This window comes from Hyaena hyaena, unplaced genomic scaffold (assembly GCF_003009895.1).
Source record: "Hyaena hyaena isolate Hyena2069 unplaced genomic scaffold, ASM300989v1 scaffold_27, whole genome shotgun sequence".
Lineage (NCBI taxonomy): Eukaryota > Metazoa > Chordata > Mammalia > Carnivora > Hyaenidae > Hyaena > Hyaena hyaena.
Genome location: NW_024080659.1, coordinates 5,673,563 through 5,700,374, shown reverse-complemented (window position 1 = coordinate 5,700,374; position 26,812 = coordinate 5,673,563). Strand labels below are relative to the sequence as shown.

Sequence of the window (26,812 nt, the reverse complement as noted above, 5' to 3'; positions counted from 1 at the left end):
TCTGTTGCTTCATCATTGGTGTATAAAAATGCAACCGATTTCTGTACGTTGATTTTGTACCCTGCAACTTGGCTGAATTCTTGGATCAGTTCTAGTAGGCTTCTGGTGGAGTCTGTCGGGTTTTCTATGTAGAGTATCATGTCATCAGAAATAAACATTTAAAAAAAATTTTTTTTCAGGAATACAATAAAAAATCTATAGGCTTCTACTTGACAGCCCAACGCCCTTCTCCTTGTGCTGTCCATCACCAAGTGCTGTTGGCTTTCCTCCACGGTAGAGGCATGGCTTTATGCTCCAGCCTGTTTCTTTAACATATGCTGTAGCCTGCTCCTGGTCACAGCAGCCTTATTGATGCACCAGTCCAAACGTGTGTAAGGAGCTTCCTTGCACACGTGCCAGAGAGCTTCGGACATCTACATAGAAGGGAGTCCGTGATCTTAGCAGGCCAGAAAGTCAGTATTTCAGACCAGGAACATTTTCTTCCGAAGAAAACTGGGAGATCAGCACGGCGGCCACAAAGGGCTGAAAGAGCAAGGTCTCTTCTGCCAGCCCGTTTCTCAGCCTGGGCTTGGCGTCTCCGAATGCAAGGAGGTGAGAAGCTGAAGCTGAAGCCAGTAGCATTTCAGTCCACATGTGACGGGGTGTGCGTCTAACTCTGACCTGTAGCAGCCCCTCAGCACATCCCTGTTCTCTTTCTCTTCAGAGCTCACGTTTGTACAGAGCTCAGCAGTTCACTTGGAAGAGGGGACACTGAGTCGGAAGTAACTCTAAGAATGAAACACGGAAGGTCCGAAGGAGGCATCGCTCCCTCCCAGGCCGTCCCTAGTTTGCCCGACCCCTGAGGACGGCCCTGTGTCTCCCGAAACACACACAGTCACACTCACACACACTCACTGACACTATAGGCCTGTCGTATTGAACTTCCTAGGCTCCATGTCTGATCACGTATCAGTTCTCCAAAATATGTCTTAAAAAGAACAAGAAGCTGGAATGCCCAGGGCTCGTTAATTCAACAAATACTTACTGAATCAGAATGACGAGTCACCCCACACTGGGCACTGGGGGCACAACAGTGGGTGAGGCTCAGTCCCTGCTCCAGAATTGCTTTCGACCAAAGGAGGAGACGTTCAGAGAGCAGGCAGCCACCATATTGGAAGATGGTGATGGGCAGAACGCATCAAGGAGATTTCAGAGGAAGGGAGTGGGGAGACTTCCTGTTTGTTCGCTTTGCTCTCCCGCCCTTCCCTTGAGTTATGACACTGTGCACTGACTCTCTGTGCTGTCGGCAGGGACTCTTCCGGGTGGCGCCGTCCGCCTCCAAGTTGAAGAAGCTGAAAGCCGCCCTGGACTGCTGTGTGGTGGATGTGCAGGAGTACTCAGCAGACCCCCACGCAATTGCAGGTGGGCACCCACCACCCCTTAGCAAGGCGCTCCCTTGGGCTGTAGAGGCTCCCGGGGAAGGGGTCAGCATGGAGGGTGTGTGGTCATGTGACACTTGAACCAGTGGATTCCCAGAATGCTCAGATGTATCTACTCAGGGTTCAGTTTTAAGGCTGGTTGCGAGGGGCCCTTGAAGAAAATTCTCCCCAGTGAGCCAAGAGAGGACGAGATGCTGATGGGAAATAAGAGGGGGAGCCAACGCGACTAGAAGCCCAGGTCCCACCGCCATGCCAGAGCCTCCAGCCCATTCACATGGGAAACCACTGTTTGATCTTGGCTTGAGGGCCCGGGGAACCCATCCCCAGATGTAACCCACGTGGGTGATGCAGGCTGGTAGAACGTGTCCTGACCAATGTCAAGTGGCCTATAGCCAATACTGTCTTTGTGTCCAGGAGCTTTGAAATCTTACCTCCGAGAGTTGCCAGAACCTCTTATGACCTTTGAACTCTATGACGAGTGGATTCAGGCTTCCAAGTGAGTATGCCACATTTTTGGAGTGTGCTGTTGGTTGGAGTTGATTTAAGTATTGAAATTATGAAAGCCTATGTGTGCCTTACGAACGCTTACGTAGCCTACGATACTATGACTGTGCTTCTTGCTGTATATCATGGCGAGGGACTGGAATATGTACCCAAAGAGGCATGGACAAGGTTGCCGATGCTAGTGTTCTTTCGAATAATGAAAGCCTAGAAGTTAGTAAAGCCTCATCGGTGGGGTCTTCAGTTTCCTAGTAGAAATGTGTTTTGGAGAACGCTTACCTCTTCCCCAAGCCTGAAATGAGGGAAAAGAGAGTTGTTCTTGCCTCGGGGAGGCTCTGTGGGTGGACCTCCCTGCCTTGGGCCCCAGGTCAAGGGTCAAAGCTGGGCCGTCACCCTGCTGACATTGTCCCTTTTAGATTTTCTGGAGAAAAGACTCTTTGAAAAGAAAGGCCTTCTTAGCCATGTAAGCCTTGGTATAGATTTTCAGGAGAAACGTATACAAAATGTAGTCCTAGATGTAATTTCTTTTCATTCTTAGAGGGCTTATAAATAAAGTAAATTAGGGGCGCCTGGGTGGCTCAGTCAGTTAGGCATCCGACTTCAGCTCAGGTCATGATCTCCTGGTTTGTGGGTCTGAGCCCCACATCGGGCTCTGTGCTGACAGCTCGGAGCCTGGAGCCTCTTTCAGATTCGTGTCTCCCTCTCTCTCTGCCCCTCCCCAGCTCACACCCTGTCTCTCTCTCACTCAACAATAAATAAATGTTAAAATTTTAAATAAAAAAATAAAAAATAAAATAAAAGGCAAAGTACAGTAAAAAACAATTAAAAATAAAATAAAATATAAATTAAACCTTGGGAGTGGACCTTTTGTAGTGTGGAGAATCTTCAGCTCATGGAAATTATCCATCCTTAAGTTAGATCTTGAAAGTCAAATTTCCTGAAGTGTATATTGAGCTCATATAATTTTCCTTTTCAAAAGGTATGTATTGAACATCTATTAAGTGGCAGATGCTAAGGGACTTAATATGCCTTAAATAATACCTGTCGGACTGGACAGCAGGCTGCCTGCCCCCTGGTGTGAAAGTGGGTTGACCTCTTAGCCTGTTCTGTTGTATCTCAGGTTCTCTGCCTGATTCTGCCTCCTGACAGGACCCACCCCTCACTTACTCTAGATCAGGTGTCTGGCTCTGTCCTTCTGCCCCGCCCGCTACCTTAGCATGCGTTCACCTGAGACAAGTGACTGGTGCAGTGGAAGCTTCCAGAACAAGACGGAGAACACAAAGAGGGAAATAGTAGTGACTAAGCCCTTGAATAGTAATAGCTTGCTGATAGTGTCAGTCATGATAGTTGGCTTCTTTTATCTGTGTGTGTATGTGTGTATTTATTTATTTATTTAGAGAGAGGGAGAGGGAATCTCATGCAGGCTCCACGCTGTCAGCACAGAGCCAGACGCGGGGCTCGAACTCACGAATCGTGAGATCTTGACCTGAGCCAAAGTCGGATGCTTAACCAACTGAGCCGCTCAGGCACCCCGATAGTTCTTCTTACACCGAAAGAGGGCAGTGACCAGTTAGTGCGATCACCAGTGACGTTTCATCGATTGGTACTCACCCAGTGGCTTTCTGGTTTATTTCCCAGTATTCAGGAGCAAGACAAGAGGCTTCAGGCGCTGTGGAATGCTTGTGAAAAACTGCCCAAGGCCAATCACAACAACATCCGGTAAGTGGATGGGTCCCGGAGACCCGGGATCAGGGTTATTGGAGCTACAGACATACAGTGTCCCGGCTAAAGCTCACGGTGACCAGCAAGCTCGGCGTCGTACGGGGTGTCAGGGTTCCGTTAATGCGCAGACGCTCTTTTCAACCTCACACAACCCCGCCATTTTGCAGACAAAGAAACGGAATGAAGGGCACTCTGGGACTTGGGCGGCCATTGGCTCATGCCGTTACGTCCTTTGATTTGTGACAAGCAAAGCTTCACGGAACCTATTTTACGATCTTGCAGTCGCAGCAACGTGGATGGAACTGGAGGGTATTATGCTGAGTGACGTTAGCCAGTCAGAGAGAGACAAATATCACAGGATGTCACTTGTGTGTGGAATTTAAGGTATAAAGCAGATGAACATAAGGGAAGGGAAGCAAAAGTAATATAAAGCCAGGGAGGGGGACAAAACAGAAGAGACTCTTAAAGACAGAGACCAAACTCAGGGTTGCTGGCGGGGCTGTGGGTGGGGAATGGGCTAAATGGGTGGGGGGCAGTAAGGAGGGCACTTGTTGGAATGAGCACTGGGTGTTATACGTAGGGGATGGGCCACTGGGTTCTGCTCCTGAAATCGTCACTGCACTAGATGCTAACTGACTTGGGTGTAAATTAAAAATAACCAACCATTTAAAAACAATTTGAAAAAGAGGCGTCTGGGTGGCTCGGTCAGTTGAGCGTCTGGCTTCGGCTCAGGTCACAATCTCACGGTTCGTGGGTTTGAGCCCTGCATCAGGCTCTGTGCTGACAGCCAGCTCAGAGCCTGGAGCCTGCTTCCGATTCTGTGTCTCCCTCTCTCGCTCTCCCCCTCCCCTGCTCACGCTCTGTCTCTGTCTCTCTTTCTCAAAAATAAATAAACGTTAAACATTTTTTTTCAAAAATTAAAGAAAAAGAAAAGCTCTCGTGGGTTTATCGCAAAGGTAGGTGTCCAGGCGCACCTGTAGGAGACTGAGCAAACCGGGAGCCGTGGCCAGAACGTCTCTGCTGCTCAGCCCCCCACCAGCTATTTTCTACACGTCTCTCACTCCTCTCTCTACGCCTCGGATCTCGCCTCCCGCCGCTCTATGCATCTTCTTTGCTCCTTCACACCCTCTGCCTCCTCCTCCCTCTGGCTCGCCAGCACCTTCTCCCGGCCCCACCACCTCTCCTCCGTGCCTCCCTAGACGCAGATTTTCAGCTTGTCGCCATCTGCCTGAGTATTTCCGCCTTCCCGTTAACAACCCGGGAGCCGGCGGTACGGCGGACCCTTAATTAAACACAGAATTACCATATGAGCCCACGGTTCCACGTCTGGGTGTATCTGGATGTGCCCCATGGATTTTTGAAAGCAGGGACTCGATGGTCGCGCGCTCGTGTTCACGACAGCGTTATCTATAATAGCCAAGAGGCGAAAATAGCCCTAGTGGCCGTCGATGGGTAAAAGATACAAAGGATACATACACTGCAATATTCAGCCTTTTTAGGAAGGGAATTCTGGCACGTGCCACCAAATGGAAGAAGCCAGATGCCAAAGGCCCAGTTCTGTGTGATTCCACACGTATGTGGTACCTGGAGTCATCACTTTCACAGGGACAGAACGTAGAAGGGTGTTTCCAGGGGCTGGGGGAGGGGGACATGAGTGGAGGTTAGCGTTTAATGGGAACAGGGCTTCTGTTCTGGAAGCTGAAAAAGATCTGGAGACGGACGGCAGTGATGGGTGCTTGTCAGTGCGAAGGCACTTAATTAGTGACTGGACTATGCACTTGAAAATTATCAAGAGGGTACTTTTCATGTATATTTTACAACAGGTATGGGGCGCCTGGGTGGCTCAGTAGGTTAAGTGTCCGATCACACATGATCTCACAGTTTGTGGGACTGAGCCCCACGTTGGGCTCTACACTGACAGCACAGAGCCTGCTTGGGATTTTCTCTCGTGCCCTCTTTCTGTGCCCCTCCCCTGCTCACATGTGTCTTCTCTCTCCCTAAATAAACAAACAAACATTAACAAAAGATCCCAGGAGCCATCTACCGTAGGGCTCCTTTAGTAGTTTCTTGAGATGGAAGTCACATACCACTGTGTCCTCTTGAAGTGTGCAGTTTCGCAGTTGTTGGAGGGATTGTAGAGTCACACAACTATCACCACTGAGTTTTAGGCCATTTCAGTCACCCCGATTAGCAGTCACTCCCTGTTGTCTCCCCCAACCCAGCCCCTGGCAGACACTGCTCCGCCTTCTCTGTTCAGGGGGACCCCTACACCACGCGGTCTTTTGCGTCCAGCTCCTTTCACGTAGCATAACGTCCTCAATAACGTCCTTAAGGCTCCTCCACGCGGTAGCGTGTGTCAGTATTCCTTCGTTCATTTTCGTGGGTGCCTAGTATTGCATTGTGTGGAGGGACCGCCTTTTACTTAGCCTGTCCTCCCTTGCTGGACGTTAGGGTGGCCTCCGCTTTCTGGCCGACTTGAGTGATATCGCCGTGAGCTCCTGTGCACAAGTGTGTACATGCACGTATTGCTCTTGGGCACATCTGTGGGAGCGAATGGCTGGCTCACGTGCTAGTTCTATGTTTAACTTCTTTTTCCATGAGCCCTCAAAGCCCCCCTGAGGGTAATCCCACCCCGAGCATGTGGAGGTCCCTGCCGGTGACCTCTGGACCCTTTGCCTGTCACCTCTGCACACGGGAGGGTGGCGGGTGACTGAGGTCTGAAGAACAGGAGGCACTGTAGGTCGCCGATAATGGAGTCGAAAGGAAAGAGGGGGTATTCTCCGGCCAGGGGTAACTGACGGAGATGTTGACAGGGAGCCGAGTGAGATCTGAGTCCGTCTGTCCGTAAAGCTCCCTCGTGTCCTGATGCGTGCTGCGTCTTCATTATAAGGCGGGATGTATGAGTCTGGTTGTCCGTAAGATGGGCTACGGGAGAGAAGAGTCTGCCCTGTGCTGGGGGAGCATGGCGGGGGTAGAGCCCTGGTGGAGCCTGGCCCTTCTGACTCCCTTTCAGATACTTGATCAAGTTTTTATCCAAGCTGTCAGAATTTCAAGATGTAAACAAGATGACGCCCAGTAACATGGCCATTGTGTTAGGCCCCAACCTCCTGTGGCCGCAAGCAGAAGGGTGAGTACAGGGCAGAGCCCATATATGAGTAAGGAATGGGGGGGGCGGGATATGTCATCAACCTCAGATCAACCTCATTTTTTTGTCAAGTCCTGTTTCTCTCTTGGCCTGCCCAGGCTTCAGGCTTAGGAGGAGACTCAGAATTCTGTAGCTCCTTCTCCGTGATGGTCTCAGAGCTACGGGTCTGTGGTGAGGGTCTTCCCTGAGCTAATCTGAGTCAGCACCAGGCCAGGCCAACTTCTCCAGGCCCTCCTGACTCTGTGAAGAGTGCACATCCCAGCATCCGGACCCAGGGGATAGAGGGCTGTCTTGAAAGAGAGAACAGAGTTGGAGAGCAGACGGTTTCGTGTATATTACCCATTTACGCATCTCCCATAAGGAGGCCTTCTGTGGGTGCCCCCTTCTGTAGAAGGGAAAGAGAGGTCCCAAAAGGCCAAGTGCCCTTGTGTAGAGAAAGCCTACTGTCAGACCTAGGTCCGCAGGCTTCCGGTCCTGGGCTGCGGGGCCAGACGTGCCTCCCCACCTCGCCCGATCACCCAGCCCTGACCCCCTCTGCTCTGCGCTCACAGGAACATCACGGAGATGATGACCACGGTGTCCCTGCAGATCGTTGGGATCATCGAACCCATCATCCAGCACGCAGACTGGTTCTTCCCTGGAGGTACGTGGCGACATTGCGGTGTGGGGGTGGAGAAGGAAGAAGTGTTCCTGCCCGTTCAAACCTTTTTTGTTTTGTTTTGTTTTAGTTTATTTTGTGAGAGAGAGAGAGAGAGGGGAGGAGGAGGGGGTGGAGAGAGATACAGAATCCCAAACGGCTCCACACTGTCAGCGCAGAGCCCGATGTGGGCCTCGAACTCGCAAACCGTGAGATCGTGACCCAAGCCAAAATCAAGAGTCAGACGCTCAACCGACTGAGCCACCCAGGCACCCCTTGCAACTTTTGAAACCAAAAGTGTTTGTTATTAATTCTCCTCCAACACACACACACACACACACACACACACACACACACACACACTCTCTCTCTCTCTCTCTCTCTCTCCCTCTCCTCCCCCTCCCTCCCTCTCCCTCCCTCCCTCCTCAAGTAGACTATGGAGAGCCCTGGCAGTTCCTTACTGTCTAATCCTTGGCTGAGTGACATATGGCCATAGGTGTCCCCTGCCTGCACTAAGCTTGTCTGTGGATGTTACCTGTCTAACATGCATAATGTGGTGTCTTCAAATCTGTGCATCATGAAATGCTTTTATAGATGCCACATAGATCTGAGACGGACGTGAACTTTTATTCAGGGCTCAACAATCCCTTGGGTGTTATCTTTTTCCTCTTCTTTTGTGTGTCCTTTGAGTTGCCCTCAACATATAAAGGTAAGACTTAAAGGCAATGAGGTTCTTTTTGGTCTCCGGTTCCAAATGAGGCTGTAAAGACAGCTCCCTCAGATGGTACTTGGTAAACATTCCTGGCCACGGAGACACCATTGCAGAAGTGTCTGACCCTGGAAGGTAACAGCTTTTAGGAGACAGTGGTTGCTATACCAAATTCAGTGTGCGTTCTCAGAAAAAGGGTACTTGTGTTTGGTAAACATTCAGGGTATGCTTTTGGCTCTGCTACAGTAAACTATTTAGCTCATGTGAGGATAGAATGTTAATAATTCTGTGCTGTGTCCATCAGAAGTCACCACTCAGATGATCAACATCGAAGAAGTTTGATTGTGTTTACTTGGTTTTGTGCGTTTTGACCATAAAAGCTCTTCACTGCTAATGTCCTAAGAGGTGTGTTGATAACAGCAAGTTGAGTGAGGGTAGGAAATCAGGGTGAAGAAAGAAGGGACAAGGAGTCTAAAAAGGCAGAACACTAAGTTTGTGGATGAGTGGATTTATTTCTGTTGCAGATAGGAAATGGCGAGGAAAGTTTGGGATACTTTTGTGTATCACTTGATTGCCAGCACAACCTTAGTGACCTTAGTGAAATTTCTAGTTCCAATCTCTAGTTCTCTTTGGTTTTCCAGAAAGACCACATCATCATCTACAAATAATAATCTTTCTTCTTAGTTTGTTTTCTTGACTTATTGCATTGGCTAGCACTTCTCCGATAGCATTAAGTAACAGTGGTGATTGTGGGCATTGTCCTTTCTCCTGATTTGATTAAGACCACTCTGGTGTTTCACTTTTAACCGTGAGGTTTGAGATGGATGACTTTGTCTTTCTCAGAAAGTACCCCAACTGTTCCTGGTTTAAGTTGTTTTTTAAAATTACAGATAGATATTGCTTCATTCGGGGCCCATCCTATTAATGTGAGAGGTGAGCACTTGTGTTCACCTGCTGATCTGATGAATTGTATTAAGATGAATTCGTATCCACAGGTGACGTAACATTGAACCACAGGACAAAGTTTTCTAGGCGTGAAGTGTAAACGAGAGGCCATCTCTGCTCATCTCTTTCCTGCCCAGGAAGGGCGTGACAGACCCGTAGGTCACATACACCGATTCTTTTCTTCCCCACAGAGATAGAGTTCAACATCACAGGGAATTACGGGAGTCCGGTACACGTGAACCACAACGCCAACTTTAGCTCAATGCCCTCCCCAGACATGGACCCCGCTGACCGGCGCCAGCCCGAGCAGATCCGCCGGCCCCTCAGCGTCGCCACGGATAACATGATGCTGGAATTTTACAAAAAGGATGGGTATGAACTAGCGTCCCTTTCTCAGCGTTGGGGGTTGGAGCGGGGAGGGGCTGGGAGTGACATGGAAACAGATTGCCGGGCCGGGCGCCCTCTCTGGCAGCAATTTGGGTGATTTGTAGCAATCACGCTGTTCCTTCCTGCTTGATGTCTGCCTCTGTGCTTTTGTATTGAGTCCCTTGGCTCATTTTCCTGGTTTTAGAGGCAAAGGTAAGTGTAACCTCCCGAAATATTGGCTGTGATAGGTATTCATTAGTTATCAAAAAAAAAAAAAGTTGGTCAACAAGGGGGATTAAAAGAAATACGGAAACACGCTTTATATTTTGACTCCAAATTTATAAATGCACGTCAGTTCTCGAATCCTAACTGGTTCCTCATTGACAATGGCTCTGTTCATATGCATTGTTCATCAACGTTCTCGCACGAATAGCACCTCAAACACGTGGTTGAGCATTTCCAGGCTCGGTCTCTTGATAACCGAGAGTAAAACCTACAACTTGACGCAGTCTGTATGTCACTTGTCACTTTTAAGACATTTTCCTGTCTTTTATGATGGACATATATACCTCCCCCACCCCCACACCGGGAGACTGGTCAATGCATTTCACTTAATTTGCATCGGAATGAGCCCCTCCTCTTCGCCAGTATGAAATCGGTTTACATAACGCATAACTGCCTGGTGGGATCCCCAAAGCAGATAAAAGGGGCACCTGCATGTTTTCTAGCAAGCACAGCTGACTCGTGGTGAGGTCAGCCACTCCGGTGTGCGTGTCGAGCACTGCGCGTGCAGCAAGCCAAGGGCGTCAACGAGAAAATGTCTCAGAGAAGGAGTGGGTCTCATTATTACTCCAGGGAGTCAGTTGAATACATTTTGGTTCAGAACAGAAAATCGCTGCCGTGAAATAAAATGCATCGACTCCTCTTTCAAGACAGACCGGGCGCGTAAAGCATTGGAAGGGAATGACAGAAATTCAGACAACAGAAGCGTACCAGCCACAACCTTCCGCTTCCCCGACAGATCACGAGGCGGCCAGAAAGAGCCGCTTGCTTGAAAGGCATCTGACCTGAAGGGCTTTGGAGGGAAGGTTGAAAAACAGGAGCTGTAGAGGTGCCTGCGTCTTACCAGCCGCCCCTCTTGCTTTCAGAGTGGCCGCTGGCCCTGGGGACCTAGACCTGCGTCGTGGATTGATGGAGGCCTGTTCAGAAGGGCCGGGATCCCTGCCTACCTCCTTTTTTTTTTTTCTTTTTCTTAAATGTTTTATTTATTTATTTCTAGGAGAGAGAGAGACAGCGTGAGCAGGGGAGGGTCAGAGAGAGAGGGAGACGCAGACTCTGAAATAGGCTCCAGGCTCTGAGCTGGCAGTCAGCACAGAGCCCGATGCGGGGCTCGAACCCACGAACCGCGAGATCATGACCTGAGCGAAAGTTGGACGCTTAACCGACTAAGCCACCCGGGCGCCCCCCGCTGCCTACCTCCTTACCCACGAGAGCTTCTTCCTCTGAATCTGTCTTCTGTCTTGTTAACCTGCTCTGTGTGGTTGGTTATTCCCCAGCGAAGGGGAGGAAGAAAAACTGGGGCTTCTTAGACTCTGCAGGGAGCAGGGGAAATTCCTTAAATCAGTAAAAAAGAGCTTACTTAGAATCTGATCTTTGCCCTGCGAGAGAGAGCCCAAGAGAGATGGAGAAGATACAGATGAGCACATATTAGCCGGTGCCTCAGGTTTTGGGTTTCATCTCAGCTGAAGCAACTCCGTTCCCTTGTGAAGGTCGTGTAGCCGAGGGGGTGAATTCTCGGCCCGGCTGGGTTCTGGAGAACTGCCCCGGCCCTGGTGCTCATGCGTGGGAGGTGCGCAGCTCCGTCCTCCGTGACAACCTGTCTGGTCCCGGGCAGCCGTGAAAAGCAATCCACATGCCATCCACGGGAGAGTCACCATGCGAGATGTTGGGACAAAGTCCACTGGCCCCCAGAATACACAGGCAGATGCAGAAGCTCCGGTGGTGATATTTTATGTATGTATGTATGTATGTATGTATGTATTTATTTAATGTTTATTTTCGAGAGACAGACACAGGGTGCGAGCAGGGGAGGGGCAGAGAGAGAGGGAGACACAGAATCTGAAGCAGGCTCCAGGCTCTGAGCTGTCAGCACAGAGCCCGACGTGGGGCCTGAACCCATGAACCGTGAGATCATGACCTGAGCTGAAGTCAGAGGCCCAAGTGACTGAACCACCCAGGCGCCCCAATGTTTATTTATTTTTGAGAGAGAGAGAGAAGCAGAGCACGAGCTGGGGAGGGGCAGAGAGAGAGAGAGAGACACAGAATCCGAAGCAGGCTCCAGGCTCTGAGCTGTCAGCACAGAGCCCGACACAGGGTGAACTCACAGATTGCAAGATCATGACCTGAACCGAAGTTGGACACTTAACCAACTGAGTCACCCAGGCGCCCCTTGGATGATGATATTTTAAGCAACTGCCTCATCTCTGGTGATGTTCTGGCATTCAAGAACTTTGTAAATGAAATGCCCATTCTGCGTTCTGACTGAAAGCCGAAAATTGCCACCATCTACTTTTAGGGTATAGGGCATGTGCTGCGTGAATTACTCGTGGCACACTAAGTGGGTACGTTTATGTATTTTAAATTTTGTATTGGGGCACCTGGGTGGCTCAGTTGGTTAAGCATCTGCCTTCAGGTCATGGTCTCACAGTTCAGGAGTTCAAGCCTCACGTCGGGCTCTGTGCTGACAGCTCGGGGCCTGGAGCCTGCTTCCCATTCTGTGTCTCCCTCTCTCTGCCCCTTTCCTGCTTGTGCTCTGTCTCTTTCTCTCAAAATAAACATTAAAACAGTTTTTTTTAAATTTGTATTAAGCATTAAATTAAACAGAAGGCTTCCCAGCTTAGGGTAATGGGGTCCTGACACAGTTGTTTGAAGGTTCAGTGAGCTTACCGATGCTTGCATCTTAACTGCCTTTAACAGAACCAGAACCCCAAGGTTGTGAGCAAGTGTTTTGGGGCAGAAAAAAGGAATTTACATCACTTGAGCCCCTGTGTTATTTTAGTAATAGTTTAGTAATAGGGGATTCTCCATGTTTATCCCATTTCTGAGCTCTTAAAATCTATGAGATACTTCTTGTATTTATTTTAGTGTTCATTTATTTTGAGAGAGAAAGTACACGAGCAGGGGAGGGCAAAGAGAGAGGGAGAGAGAGAATCCCAAGCAGGCTCTTTGCTGTCACTGCAGAGCCCAACACAGGGCTCGATCTCACAAACTGCGAGATCGTGACCCAAGCTGAAATCGAGAGTTGGACACCTAACCACCTGAGCCACCCAGGCGCTCCAGATCTATGAGATACATTTTAAAGTTCCCAAACTACCCCCTTAAACGCCGATACATTAAAGCTCATTTTGTCAAAGGGTTTTGGTCAAGTTAAAAAAAAAAAAAAAGCAATCAATTGTATGTCAATAAAGCCATTACTTTAAAAAAGAAAAAGAAAAAGAAAAACTGGCCAACACTTGAAGGAAATGGTGGTTCCCCTTCAGTGCCAGCAGCGTGCTTCTGGCTGATGGATCTTTTGTCACAGATATTATACGAGGTGGTTCACTCCCATCCCTGCTTCGGACTTTCATCCCAATGCCTTTGATTCAGGATGACTTAGAAAACACAGTTTCAGGGCACCCGGGTGGCTCAGTCGTTTAAGTGTCTGACTTCGGCTCAGGTCATGATCCCACGGTTCCGCGGGACCTGACGGATCAGGTCATGATCTAACCACGTGGGGTTAGAGCCCCACGTCGGGCTGTGTGCTGACAGCTCAGAGCCTGGAGCCTGCTTCAGACTCTGTGTCTCCCTCTCTCTCTGACCCTCCCCTGCTCACACTGTCATTCTCTCTCAGAAATAAATAAAACATTAAGAAAATATTTTTTTTGAAAAGAAAACGCAGTTTCTTTAGTAAGACCTGGAGGCAGATTTACAAGCTCACATCAGCCGTTTTCATTATTCTGGTTGGCAGAATAATGACCCCCCAAAGTCCTAAACTATGGATCCTATAAATAGTACCTTCATTGGGAAAAGGGTCTTTGCATATGTGATTAAAATGAGGACTTTGAACTTAGGGGATCGCTCTGGATTATGAAGGTGGGCCCTCAGTGCAAGCGTGTCATAAAATGTGGAGGGAGCTTTGACATGTGCACACAGAGAAGGGAAAATGCAGAGATGGAGCAGAGAGAGATTTAAAGATGTGGCCACATGCTAAGGAGTGTACGCCCCCAAACGCTGGAACAGTGAACACGTACTCTGGAGGGAGCACAGTCCAGCTGACATCTTGGCTTCATCCCATTGCTGCCGAACTTGGACTTCTGGCCTCCAGAACTATGAGAGAATCGATGTCTGTCATTTCCCAACTTTGCGGTCCTTGTTACAGCACCCGTGGGGACCTTATGCATCCCTCCACCGCAAATGCACGCCAGGAGCGTCGTGGCGAAAATAGCGGCGGGCGCTCAGTTCTCCTTCCGTTGAGGGTTAAAATCTAACCAGCTGAGCCACCCAGGTGCCTCTTGAGGGCTGAAATCTAGCCGCGCTCCCTTTGACAATGATTTGGACTCTGTGACTTAACTAACAATGCGGTGGAAGAGATGTACCAGAACTTGAGCAGAGTCGGAAAGGGCCCTGTTGGTGATGCCTGGGTCTCTTGAACCGTGAGTCTCCTGGAACCCAGTTACCTCGCTGTGTGGGAGCCCAGGCAGCCGCTCGGAGAGAAGTGGAAGCCCCCATCCTCGATCCCCCACTGAGCACCGAGCTGACAGCCAGCACCCACTCACTAGCTTCGTAAGGGTGTCGTCCTCGCCGAACCATACCATCTCAGCCAGTGCCATGTGGACAAGCCGCACCTGCCAAATGCTGTCGAGTGTGGATCCAAGACCCAGATAAATAAGCTGCTTCATCTCGAGGGTGGCTTCTTAGGCAACAAACAATAAAACAAGCTTTAAAAAATGAACGCTGATGTCCTCCAGCCCCAACCCCATTCCTCTAGGCCTGGACTGGGATTCAGGCATTGGGAGGTTTTTTTAATTTTATTTTTTAAATTTTTTTAAATATTTATTTTTGAGAGAGAGAGACAGAGAGTTGGAGTGGGGGAGGGGCAGAGAGCGAGGGAGACACAGAATGTGACGCAGGCTCCAGGCTGTGAGCTGTCAGCACAGAGCCCAACACGGGGCTCGAACCCACGAACCGCGAGATCATGACTTGAGCCGAAGTCGGATGCCTAACTCACTGAGCCACCCAGGCGACCCGGTCCTATCAGATATTTCGTACGTGAGCCCTCCTGCCTGAAGAGCTGGCCGAGGTGTCTACACTCTCTTGCCCATTAGTCGGGAGGGACCCGAGGGCCCTGAACATCTGTCAGATGCATGCATGGGCCGTGTCCCCAGCCGAATCTTCACAGACTCTTCCGGGTGGTGGAGAGGCCTGTGGAAGGGCCAGAGGCAGAAGAGAAGTGATATCAGCCACGGCGCCTCCTTGCTCGCTCCCGTCTCCACCTGATGGCTATGGTGCCTCTCCCTTTTGTACTGTCTCTGCCTCCGCCTCCTGCCCGCCGCCTGTCACATACTTCAGAGACCTCGCTGGTACCACCACGGCCCACTCTGCACATGCCGGTTTCCCTGCTGCCTGGGTGCTGCCTTCCGGCTCTGGCCCACGCTCTCCGCACTTAACCTTGCCGGTGGGCACGTCTGTCGGGCCGCCTCTGCTCGGTTCTAGCCTCTCGGGTCGCAGCGGGATGACAGTCTGTCCACAGAAATCCCGGTGGCCTTGGCCCTTCATACTCCGAAGACCAACACGTGGCTTCTCTTTCAAGTCTTGAAACCTGACGTGCTTGTCGCCATGGATTGTCCAGCCACGGTCCTGTCCTCAGAGGTGCTCTGCCCCAGCCCGTTGACAGTGGCCCCAGAATCAATGAGGATCTTTCCACCAGAGCCAGTGACCTCCTGTAGAGCTCTGCCTGGTGCGTGACACACCCGTGGCCTGTGCGCGACAGCTGCTCTGTGATGGGTCTTGTCCCATCCACCTGGCCCTCGATCTAGATGTTCGGCAGTTTGGGACAGACGTCTTTAATTGAGAAGGTTCAAGAGCAACGTCAGCGGTGCTTTGTGCAGCACTCTTCCCACCACTGTCCGTACTGGGTTCAGGGGAGATGGTAATGTGGCCTCTCGTGGACTAAAACACACGACTCAGCACACGGAAACCAGCTGATTTACTGCGTGGCTTCGTACAGTCCCGCTGTCCGGTGCCACAGGGCTTCCTAAGGGCGCCGTGGCAGGCTTCGTTCCCCACATTGATTAAATCAAAGTCGGTGGTCACGTGCTGATCAGAACTAGCGGCCCAAGGGCCTTGCTTCCGTACTTGGCAGATATCAGGTGCTCTGTAGACCCGGCGAGGGGGGGTGGGGAGAGGGACGATGAACAGCAAAGACTGTGACCCCGCAAGACCTGTCGTGGGTATCTGGTGCGGTCACTTTCCTTCAGATAAGAGTCCGAACCCTTCTGAAGATGAGCTTAACTAGAGACTCATTCTGGGTGTCAGTGGGAAATTTGACTCCTGTTTTGGGTTTCCATTGGCCAAATGCACCCTGGAGAGGTAAATTCCTGGTCCCGGCCCCCGCTCAGCTTCCATGTGGCTGGGGTTTATGCATCTGTGGATGCTGAGGCCGGGCCGAGACGTGGCCAGGTGACCCCAGCCTCTGTTTGTACTGAGGAGGTCATGGAACTTTGGTGTGTGGATTTAAGAAAGGGATTGTCCCTGGAGGGGGATTACCTGGAAATTACCTGATTCTGGCCTTCCCGGGTACGTGTAGGCAAGGTCACCATCTGGTGACCCCCCGGGGCCCTGCCCCTGCTAGTTTATCTTGAACATTCCCTGAGCTTGCAAGTCTTCAGTGGACGCCCAGGGAACTGCCCAAATCCCCCAGGCCTACCGTCTGAGGGCAGACACATTTCTTGCCTCCTCTCTCTCGGCTGGCTTTTGCCAAACGTAACTGATTCTTGGGACAAAAATCAAAACCTTCCAGATCTCTGTAGACTTAAAACGCTTCAAAGCCGTACTTTAGTTAATACTCCCGGCTAGGATTGCTCCTGACCGGGACTCAAAGGCAGCGTGGGCAGCTGTCTGTCCTACACAGGGGAAAAAAGCTAACCCTTGACAATCCCTTATGCTTTTTTTCCCCCCTCTTTTTAATGTTTATTTCTGAGAGAGAGAAAGAGCAGGGAAGGCGCAGAGAGAGAGGAAGACACAGAATCTGAAACAGGCTCCAGGCTCTGAGCTGTCAGCACAGAGCCCGACGCACGGCTCAAACCCACGAACCGTGAGATCATGACCTGAGCCAAAGTCAGACGCTTAACGGACTGAGCCCCCCAGACGCCCCTAGATCTTCCATTTTTAAGACTTGGACTTTTTTCTTCCCTCCCTCCCTCCACGGAGGCAGTCCTCTGTCTCTAATTTTTAAGATTCTGCCTCTTCGGCTTTACCTATGTGGCCTTAGAGGTGACAGGCTTTCAAACACGAATGCCACCTCATTTCCCACACCAAGGAGACATTTATAGGTCTGACCTTTGCCTTCCCTTCGTCCCCCCACCTTGTGGAAGAGGAGTAACGTGATGTGAGAGAAGCCCTCTGAACGCACGGAGTGTGAACTTTGCAGTCAGGCTCTCTCCAAGTTCAAATTCGGGCCCCGTGACCTTGGGAAGCCACTTCACCTCTGAATGCCTCAGTTTCTTTCTTTTTTTTTTTTTTTAATTTTTTTTAATGTTTTATTTATTTCTAGGAGACAGAGAGAGACAGCGTGAGCAGGGGAGGGTCAGAGAGAGAGGGAGTCACAGACTGAAACAGGCTCCAGGCTCTGAGCTGGCAGTCAGCACAGAGCCTGACGCGGGGCTCGAACCCACGAACCGCGAGATCATGACCTAAGCGAAAGTCGGACGCTTAACCGACTAAGCCACCCAGGCGCCCCGCCTCAGTTTCTTTCTATGCAAGATGGGGAAAGGATAGTAGGCACCCGCCTGAGAGTTGCTTTGAGCATGAAATAAAATGTTACATATGAGGCGTTTGGAGCAGTGCTCAGTGCATGGACAGCGTTAGCTGCTTTTAGCACACGGACTGGAGTTTTGAGCGACGTGCCCGTTTTTAAGACCGCGACACTGATGGGCGCGCTTCTCTGTAAGGCCCTCTGACTAACCCCTTCCTTTGCCACCTCACCAAGACCACATTCAATGCTTGTCTGACTCCACCTGCCCATGGCCACTGGGGCTAGTTCTGCAAGAGAAAAATACACTCAAGCCAGAATGGACCGAGGAAGGTTGAGGGAGCCCCTCTGCCCGTGACCGGGAGGCCTCTCTAGGGTGAAGCCCTGTGGCCATTTCTGCCCGAGTCCCCTGCTCCCTGTCACAGGGTTTGTTTCCCAAAGAACCCTGCAGCCAAGACGACCTTCATGTTCTTCCCTTCTTTCCTGCCCTGTCGACCCGGGCTGGGCAGTAAGACTTAGGGAGGTGACGATCCCCTCTTCATTTTTCTGTTCCTTCAGCCAACAGTCATCCAAGGAGGCTTTCAGCACTCCCTTCTCTGAAGCCCACATGGGCCCATCTCTCCAGATGCCTGGAAGACTCAAAAGCTGGGGACAAGGGACTGTATTCCTTGTTCGTTCCCCTTACTTCTACCAGAGAACCCCCACCCCCACCCCAAGCTTTGGTGTCTTGTTAGGAGGAGAAGACAATCTCATGGGGCAGATACTGTGGACTCGGGTGACCATGACCCAGGTGGGGCCCTCCCAATGTCTCCATCGCCTCCTGGCCTGATTCGCTGGCACAGAGAGCTTCGGCCTCACTCCCATCAGCCTGTTTTAGGCTCGGGTCCACGTCCTGAGTTGGTTCTCTGTGACGGTTAAGAAATATAAAGCTAATACTTAGCACCTCCCAGGACAGAGCGTCGTCATTGTCAAGGCTGCCGCTGGTTGGTTTCTTAGTAGCTGCTCTGTGATTTGTACCCACTGTTCTGCTTATGCTTGATGACCCTAAGGAGCAGGGGAGGGTCACAATTACTCCCATTTTACAGAGAATGAGCAGAGGACGGGACATGCCGAGTAAGTCATCCATGTCACACAGAAATGAGAAAATCTGGGACTCAGACCCGAAAGCCCTCCTCCCAAAGCTGGCCCCTGCGCCGGGTAACCAGATCACTAGGGAGCCTGGGTCTGAGGTTGCCAATGTTGGAAGATGCCCCTGGAAATAGAAGACATCCCCCAGGAGCCCTGGTCCTGAAGCACGGGCCCCACCCTGCCCTCCTCCTCCCTGAATTTGGGAAGATCTTTCTTGTTTTTAATGTTTATTTTTGAGAGAGAGAGCATGAGCAGGAGAGGGGCAGAGAGAGAGGCAGACACAGAATCTGAAACAGGCTCCAGGCCCTGAGCTGTCAGCACAGAGCCCGACGCGGGGCTCGAACCCACAAACCACGAGATCATGCCCTGAAGTCGGACGCTTAACTGACTGAGCCACCCAGGCGCCCCTGGAAAGATTTTTCTAAGTGAAAGAACACAGGCTAAAGAAGATGGGGTGAGGTGGACAGACAGATGTCCCCAGGGCTCTTCCTATTGATCATGGTGGCACACGTCTGCCTGCGTGCCTCCCTCACCTACCGCTGCAGCTCAGTGTATCGTTTCCCTTCCTCCGCTGATACTAAGCATTTTGCTCTTTTCATCCTGATAATTTCTGAAGCCCAGCGTGTGATACTCCCTTGCAGTCCCCTTCAAACATCAGGGGATGCAGCTTGAGTTTTGAGCACCCTCCATGAGTGATCCTGGGTCTCCTGGAGAAGGTGCTGCTTTATTGGGGGGCAGCAGGGGTCCTCAGACCCAAGATGACTCGAAAGCTAGTAGGTGCTGGAAAGAGACGCAGCCATCCAGCCCCCTGGTCCCCCAGGTGCCTTCCACAGGAGACGAGAAGTAGCACCAATGACCCCGGACTTGGAAAGACCTCTGGGGATCGTACCGAGGAATGAGGGTCAGGAAGCCATCCCCATCCCAGTGTGTGCTCAGCTTTGACTGACACTCAGTGCAGCCTCCATCCCGAGGCACGTTTTCCTTCAAGGACCCGAATCCCACCGGCTCCTACCAGTCTTGGAACTTGAACCTTTTGTCTGTTTAATCTTGGTGCTGGTCTTGAAAGTAAAAAGCCCCGTTGGGGTGGCCAGAATCCACTGTAGCAGCTCTGTGCTTCTGACCGGGGTGGGTCAGCTAAACACAAGATCACCCCCACACCCACGCTGCGCGGATGCGCGGCAGACACGGATGCGGGAAGGTTTTCTCGTCGCACAAATGTTTATGTCTCCCCGCATACTGGAAATATCAGGTCTTGGCTTAGTCGGTGAAGGTCTTGACTTCATACCACAGTACCTGTTACCTCCTAGACCAGCGGAAAGAAGTTATAGCCTTCCAAAACTTTTTTCTTTTTAATGTTTGTTTCTTTTGGGAGGGAGGGAAAGACCGCGTGCGTGGGGGAGAGGCAGAGAGAGAGGAAGAGAGAATCCCAAGCAGATGCCTCGCTGTCAACGCAGAGCCCAGCATGGGGCTCGATCTCATGAACCGTGAGATCATGGCCTGAGCCAAAATCAAGAGTCAGACGCTTAACGGACTGAACCACCCGGGCACCCCAGAATGAATAGCCTTCTAAATCAAGGAACTTGGAAGCCAGCAGATGGCTGTTTCCACCGATTTTTTCTTCTCCCTTAAGACACCCTCTCCCCCCAACCCTTACCCTACCCATGCCAGTATCGGCCCTCAGGCTTCTCTCTGTATTCACCTTGAGCTTGGTAGGATACAGCCTTCACCCAAATAGAAGAGTCACTTGAACTAGAAAAGCCGACTGAATTGGAAGAATTTCACGGCACCCTAAGAGCCTCACTCAGACCCTGACCCTGAGAGACAACCTGTGTGTCCGAAGGAAGGCATAGTTTTTTTGACACTAATATCTGTATGTTTCTGTCCCTGCAGCCTTAGGAAAATCCAAAGGTACGGTATCCTCGGTTAGCCACGAGGCCACGTTCAGTCTCTGAAAGCAAAGCAAGCCATGCCTTAGTGAGCTCTGCGGGAGGGTGAATGTGCCCTGTTTGGTTGCTTGGCCGGCTTTCATGGAAGCTGTGTCTCGGTTCTTAAAACTGAACCGGAACCCGGAGTGACCGATAGGCATGATCGGCCCCTTCCCTGCGGCACGGACGCGCGCCGGGGGCCGGGCCAGGGTCCTGGGGCCGGTGCTCTAGCCCCCAGGTGACAGACGGAAGGACGGGTGTTTAGATGTGTCCTGCTGGTCAGTGCCATGTTCTAGTGCCACGCTGCTCCCTGCCCTTCCCGCCTCCATCTCCCACGTGTTGGGGGGCGGGCGGGAAGCGAGTGTCCCCAGAGAGGCTGCATTCTGCTCTGGGGAGGGGGCAGCTTTGGATCCCACGCGCAGATCTAAGGCCGGCTGGCTTTGGCCGAGGGTTGAAGCCGAGCCGCCAGCCGCTCCGGGGCGCTGCTGCGCGGCTTCGGGGTGGGGGGTCCCCCCGAGCCTCCGGCGGGGCGGGGCGGCCTGGCCTCGCTTCCCGGGGCGGCGGAGGGGGCGCCCAGGAGGGTTGCTAAGGCTTGGCTGCTGCTCTCCCGGCGGACGTGCTTGAATGTGTCCGCCGCGCGGGGGAGGGAGCCTCGCCCCGGTCGCGTGTGGCTAAGCGGCTGTCTTTGTGTCCCTCGCCAGCATGGGCGTGAGGGTCATGGACACGTCCTGGGTGGCTCGTCGAGGCTCGTCGGCCGGCCGGAAGGCGTCCTGCGCCCCGCCCACCATGCAGCCCCCCGCGCCGCCGCCCGCCGAGCTGGCTGCTGCGCCTCTGCCTTCGCCGCTCCCGGAGCAGCCCCCGGACGGCCCCGCGGTGGCGGCCGCCCCCTCGCTTCCGCCGTCGGGCTTGGGGCTCCAGCCCGGCCCCGAGCGCATCAGGTAAGCGGGGGGCCAGGCTGGCTGCGCGCGCGCGGGGCGGGGTCGCTGCACCCACTCCCGCACCAGGTAAGCGGGGGGCCAGGCTGGCTGCGCGCGCGCGGGGCGGGGTCGCTGCACCCACTCCCGCACCAGGTAAGCGGGGGGGGGGGGGGGGCAGGCTGGCTGCACGCATGCGCGTGCGGGGCGGGGCCGCTGCATCCACTCTGGGGGCCTCCGGACGCCGTCGCCACCCCCACACACACCCCACCCCCGCGCCTGAGCCTTCGTGTTTGGCTTCACGCGTCACGCCGGCACCTGGTGATTCCCAGCTCCCCGGATTTTCAGACCGAGCCCAGACCTCCCCAGAATAGCACTCCGCACACACCCCCCTCCCTTCCCCAGCAGACGTCTAAGGTGGCAACTCGCAAAATCCGGGAGAGATGGAAGCTTCCAGCTCTCGTGCCCGCTTCCTGTGCTGTAAATACTTGCCGATTGTGAAATGCAGTTTCGGCATGGCGCCCTCCCTCTCCTCCATGCGGGTTTCAGCGCGGAGTCACCTGGGCGCAGATCAGGGAAGGGGGAGGGGAGGTCAGGTGGCCACGCCGGGCCTGGTGACCTGGGCGGCGGGCCCGGGCTGTGTCTCCGCTGGTTCTGGGGAGGAGGAAGGCACACACGCTCCGGGCATCGTCGGTGCAGTGAACGTTTATGGAGGAGTGTGTCCATCCGGAGAGGAAACGGGTGATGGGTGCCCTGAAATCAATTTGGTCCCAGGGTGCAGTTGTGTGCTAATTATACCAGGCCACAGGGGACAGAGACTGGCCCTTCCTTGAAAGGTGTATCCTAGAAGTAGGAATGGCCCAAGACTGCTTTGCTCTGTGTGTGTGTGTGTGTGTGTGTGTGTGTGTGTGTGTGTGTAATGTTTTTATTTATATTTGAGAGAAAGAGAGTGCAAGCCAGGGAGGGGCAGAGAGAAAGAGAGGAAGACACAGAATCCGAAGCAGGCTCCAGGCTCTGAGCTGTCAGCACAGAGCTGGATGCGGGGCTTGAACTCCCAAAGGGTGAGATCATGACCTGAGCCAAAGTTGGATGCTCAACCAGCTGAGCCCCCCAGGCGCCCCTTTGCTGGGTGTTTCTATGTGTTACAAGTGGGAAAAATCAGATGCCTCTGCATCGCTAGGGGACACCGCGTTCCCCGTGGCTGCTTTTGGAAAACTTTTGGAGGCTTAAGGTAGCCCAACCTTTATTTTAAATTTATTTGTTTTGAGAGATGGAGAGAACAGAGAGCAACCAGGCCAGGGGAGAGGAAGAGAGAATCCCAAGCAGGCTCTGCACCATCTGCATGGAGCCCGATGTGGGGCTTGAACCCTTGAACCATGAAATCGTGACACAAGCTGAAACCAAGAGTCGGGCACTTAACCGACTGAGCCACCCAGGTGGCTCTGGGAAGCCCAGCCTTTTAACCTAGTCTTTATAAACACACACAACACACACACACAACACACACACACACTCCCAGGCTTACGCTGGATGCACTCCGGTGGGTGTTGAGGGCTCCAGCTCAGGGCCACAGGACGCCGGCCTCAGCTCGAGTACTCGCCAGGCTTCGGCTCCACACAGGAGGCGCAGGGGCAGGAGAGGGAGAGCAAACTCAGCAGAGAAGCCCGTGGCCCTCGCGTGGGCCAGGAGGAGACGAACAGAGGCAGGAGATTTGTGGGAAGGAAGGGGCCCCTTTCTGCACACTCGCTGGCCTCATCCCGATTCCCCATCTCATTCCCAACCCCCCGGGCTACACGCCGTTCGGCACATAGATAAGATTTCTAGGAAATGCCCCTCAAAGATGGATTTCCCCCGCCTCTGGAGGTGTTCCCGGAAGGTTCCAGATGGGTGGACTTGAGATCCGCTCACGGGCAGGGAACATCATACCGCCCCTTTTCCTGGGGTAACCGGCTGTGGCTTTCCTTTGGGTATTAATGTTCTGATTTGTCTCTTCCTTATCTCTTTCTCTCCCCGATGTGGATTCTTCCCGGTGCAGATGGGTGTTCCATTGGGTTGTTTGTTTGTGGGTTTTGTTTGTTTTTCTGTTTTCTGGACCCTTGTACCCAGATGACGTTCCCTCCAGTTGCCTGATTCCTGTTATGCGCTCCCTTCCCAAGATGGCAGCCCCTCCTCCCACCGTCCACCCCCCGCCCCCCGCAGGCCTGGCGGCTCTCTCCAGCCAGGCTCAGCCTCCACCTCCCGCTCATCTGCTTGGCATTGACTCTGACCCCAGACTCTGCTTCTTACCCCCTTTGCACCCCAGCTCACCGAGTCCCGTGTCCCCAGAGCTAACCTGTCCTTGAGCGTGCCCTTCACCGGGCCTCCTCTGTCTAGCGCTCCTAGTAACCACCTTGCACCCCACCTCTCCCCGCTGGGTCAGCCGCACCTGTGCTGGAGAGAGGCCAGCAACGCTAGCAAGTAGGTACATAGTCGTTTCTGTGGTGGGGGGAGTGCATCGGGTGGGCAGACAACGAAGCCTGAGCTGCTCAGTCCCCAGATCCCATGGGTCTTGCCAGTGTAAAAATGATGAAGAGCGTAGCATCTCACCAGAAGCAGGTTTTTTGTTCGCTGCTTCTGTGTTTTCTTTTACTGTTGTAACTGCATCTCGGTGGCGGTAGAGGTGGAAGGAAGGCTGGATGGATCCTTGGCCTGAATTCCCCGGGCGCCTGGGGACCTTGGGTCTGAGGAAGAGGAAGAGACAGGTTCTTGCCTCACCAGAGTGAGCCAAGGCCTCTCGGGGGGTTCACTGTGTTTTTTTTTTTTTTTCCCTAATGTTTTATTTATTTATGAGAGAGAGAGAGAGAGAGAGAGCATGAGCAGGGGAGGGGCAGAGAGAGAGGGAGACACAGCATCTGAAGCAGGCTCCAGGCTCTGAACTGTCAGCACAGACCCCGACATGGGGCTTGAACCCACGAACTGTGAGATCATGACCTGAGCTGAAGTCAGATGCTCAACCGACTGAGCCACCCAGGTGCCCCTCACTGTATTTTTTGTCAACAGCACAGAGAAAGGCGCTACCCTTCCAGTCCCTCGGGACGGAATGGCTTTTCTGGGGGGGTGGAGAGGATGCTAACCCGGGTGTGGTTTGAAACTCACCCTGAGAAGGGGGAGGGTTTACCGTGGCCTTGAACGCCGTGTCCCCTTCACTCCTTCTCATGGGGAAAACCAGTTGTAGTTTGACGTTTGCTGTTCCATCCCTGGCCCCTGCCTCCCAGCCGCTCTCCCCGCACCCCAGGGGGAAGGGGTGCCGTATCTGTAGCTCATACTTGGGGCCTCTAGATAGATTTAGGCTCCATCTCGTCATGGGGGAGAAGTGGCCAGTGTGAAGGATTGAGGTTCCCATCCCCACGCCCTAACCCGAGGGCATCGGAGTCCAGGTGGTTCCCTATAAGGCTAGCAGGTAGCTTCAGCCCCGGTTTGCGGGGGGCCTCCTATGACGTCATGTGGGGAAACCCAGCAGAGGGGACGTCTGGAGATCAACTAGGAATGTCTGCCTTGAAGGACGCAGAGGGGGATGGTGTGGAGTGACGAGTCGGCCACGCATCTGCTGTCCCTGTTCTGTGGTGTGGAGTTAGGGGGTCTTTTAACATGCACTTTATGCTTAGGACAATGCCTGGCGAAAGCCAGCAGTGAAGGATGAAGCCCCTTTGGGACATGGTGACCCAGGGTGTCCCTTTGTCAATTCAAGGGACACCAGAACCCTCACCGCCATGAGCCTTACGCCTCCTAAGCCTGGGAGCTGGGACCGTGTTGATTAACCCTCCCAGCTGCAGGGACTCACTCATCCCGGGGCGTGGAGGTGGGGGGGTTCCGGAAACCCTGCTTGGCTCAGGTCTCTGGTGGCGGTCAAGGAAATCAGCGGAGCGCCATGGCCACAAGGCGCAGCAGGGAGCCCCCATGTCACACAGGGGCCCCAGGAAGTCCTCTTGGACCCGCTGTGCCGTGGACACAGAATCACCAAGGGCACCTAGGCGTTCCCGTTTCAGGGCATCCAAGAATCCCCGTGTCGATCACAGGATAGAGCGGGGGGGGGGGGGGGGGGGGGGGGGGGGGGGGCTGCTAGTGGAAGAGGGCAGAGGCGGGCAGAGGGGGTGGGCCGTGGGCGCCATGGATGTGGAGATGGGAGCAGAACTCGGTCCCCCAAGCCCACAAAGGGCCAGTCGCCTCCAGGAGTGCGTCTGAAGGCATTCATTACAAAGGGCGCGGGGCAGACCCGAGCGGGCCCGGAGGAGAGCGTAGGACCCGGACCCACAGGCAGACGCTGCACTTGCCCAAGTTCAAAGGCTTTCTACTCCCATGTGCTTCTCTTCCAGCGCTTCAAAAACCAAGGAGCTTTCTCCGGGATCTGGGCAGAAAGGAAGTCCCGGCTCTGGCCAGGGGACACCGTGCACGGGGACCCAGCCGGGGCCCCCCCTGAGTGCCAGCCCCAGCCAGCCGCCCCCAGACCAGAGCCCTCACACTCTTCGGAAAGGTACGTCTCCGCCAGTCTCCACGTGGGTCTCAGGCCTGGGGCGGCTGCGCCACCGCCTGGAGGCGTGTGTCCCTCGGTGAGCATGGATATGGGGACACCGCGGGGACTTGGCGAGCCGTCCCTGGGCTGGGCGCGAGAGCTCTAGGAAGTTAAGCAGCCTTGGGGGCAGGGCACGTCATCTTCATTCCTTCCTGGACTCATTTGAATAGCGGGCTCATTAGGGGTGTGAGTACCTAGGACATGGGTTCTCATACACTAAGGCCTCCGCAGACGCCACCGCCCAGGACAGCACGCGTCTTCACGGACCCTGCTGGGCCCTGCCATCGTCACTCTAGAGGCGATGTCAGGCTTCAGCAGGGGCCCAGAGCCACTGGGGCGCACTGCCTACCCCCGGGGTTGTTTCTGGAAAGCGACACAGAGGAGGGAGTCGGGACTGTTCCACGGGAGTCCTGACCATCCAGGTCTCTGTCTGGGAAGGCTGAGAATCTCTGCACTCACCCGTGAGCCGCCCAACCCAGAATCTTCCATGGAGCGCACTGTAAAAGGCCCAGTTATTCTCTCTGACGTGACTTTCAGAAGCTGCTGTGTGGGGACATTTTATAAAAGGGGGGGGGCAGCTCATCCTGGTTTTTTTTCCTTTCATTTCTTTGAAGTTTTTTTTTTTTTTAAAGCGAGTGAGCGGGGGAGGGGCAGAGAGAGAGAGGGGAACAGAGAATCCCAAGCAGGCCCTGTGTTGCCAGCGCAGAGCCCGACGTGGGGCTTTGAACTCCCAAACCGTGAGATCATGACCTGAGCCGAAACCGAGAGGCAGACGCTCAGCCGACTGAGCCGCCCTGGCGCCCCTGCTTGTTTCCGCCTTATGTTACCTCTTAGCAAAGTCTCAA

At 53.2% G+C, this 26,812-nt stretch overlaps 1 protein-coding gene across 3 annotated transcripts in view; it reads left to right on the top strand.

The window, feature by feature from the left end:
- ARHGAP44 (Rho GTPase activating protein 44) overlaps positions 1 to 26,812 on the top strand; it is a 176,942-nt gene that overhangs the window by 142,581 nt on the left and 7,549 nt on the right. For 2 of the 3 annotated variants that reach the window (XM_039227304.1, XM_039227306.1), the window contains exons 11-19: positions 1,290 to 1,401; positions 1,833 to 1,914; positions 3,558 to 3,638; positions 6,655 to 6,768; positions 7,338 to 7,429; positions 9,269 to 9,449; positions 20,470 to 20,487; positions 21,206 to 21,442; positions 25,771 to 25,928. In XM_039227304.1, coding sequence (XP_039083235.1) covers positions 1,290 to 1,401; positions 1,833 to 1,914; positions 3,558 to 3,638; positions 6,655 to 6,768; positions 7,338 to 7,429; positions 9,269 to 9,449; positions 20,470 to 20,487; positions 21,206 to 21,442; positions 25,771 to 25,928 — 1,075 coding nt within the window. The remainder of the gene's footprint in view (positions 1 to 1,289; positions 1,402 to 1,832; positions 1,915 to 3,557; positions 3,639 to 6,654; positions 6,769 to 7,337; positions 7,430 to 9,268; positions 9,450 to 20,469; positions 20,488 to 21,205; positions 21,443 to 25,770; positions 25,929 to 26,812) is intronic. The other variant, XM_039227305.1, reaches the window with a different exon arrangement.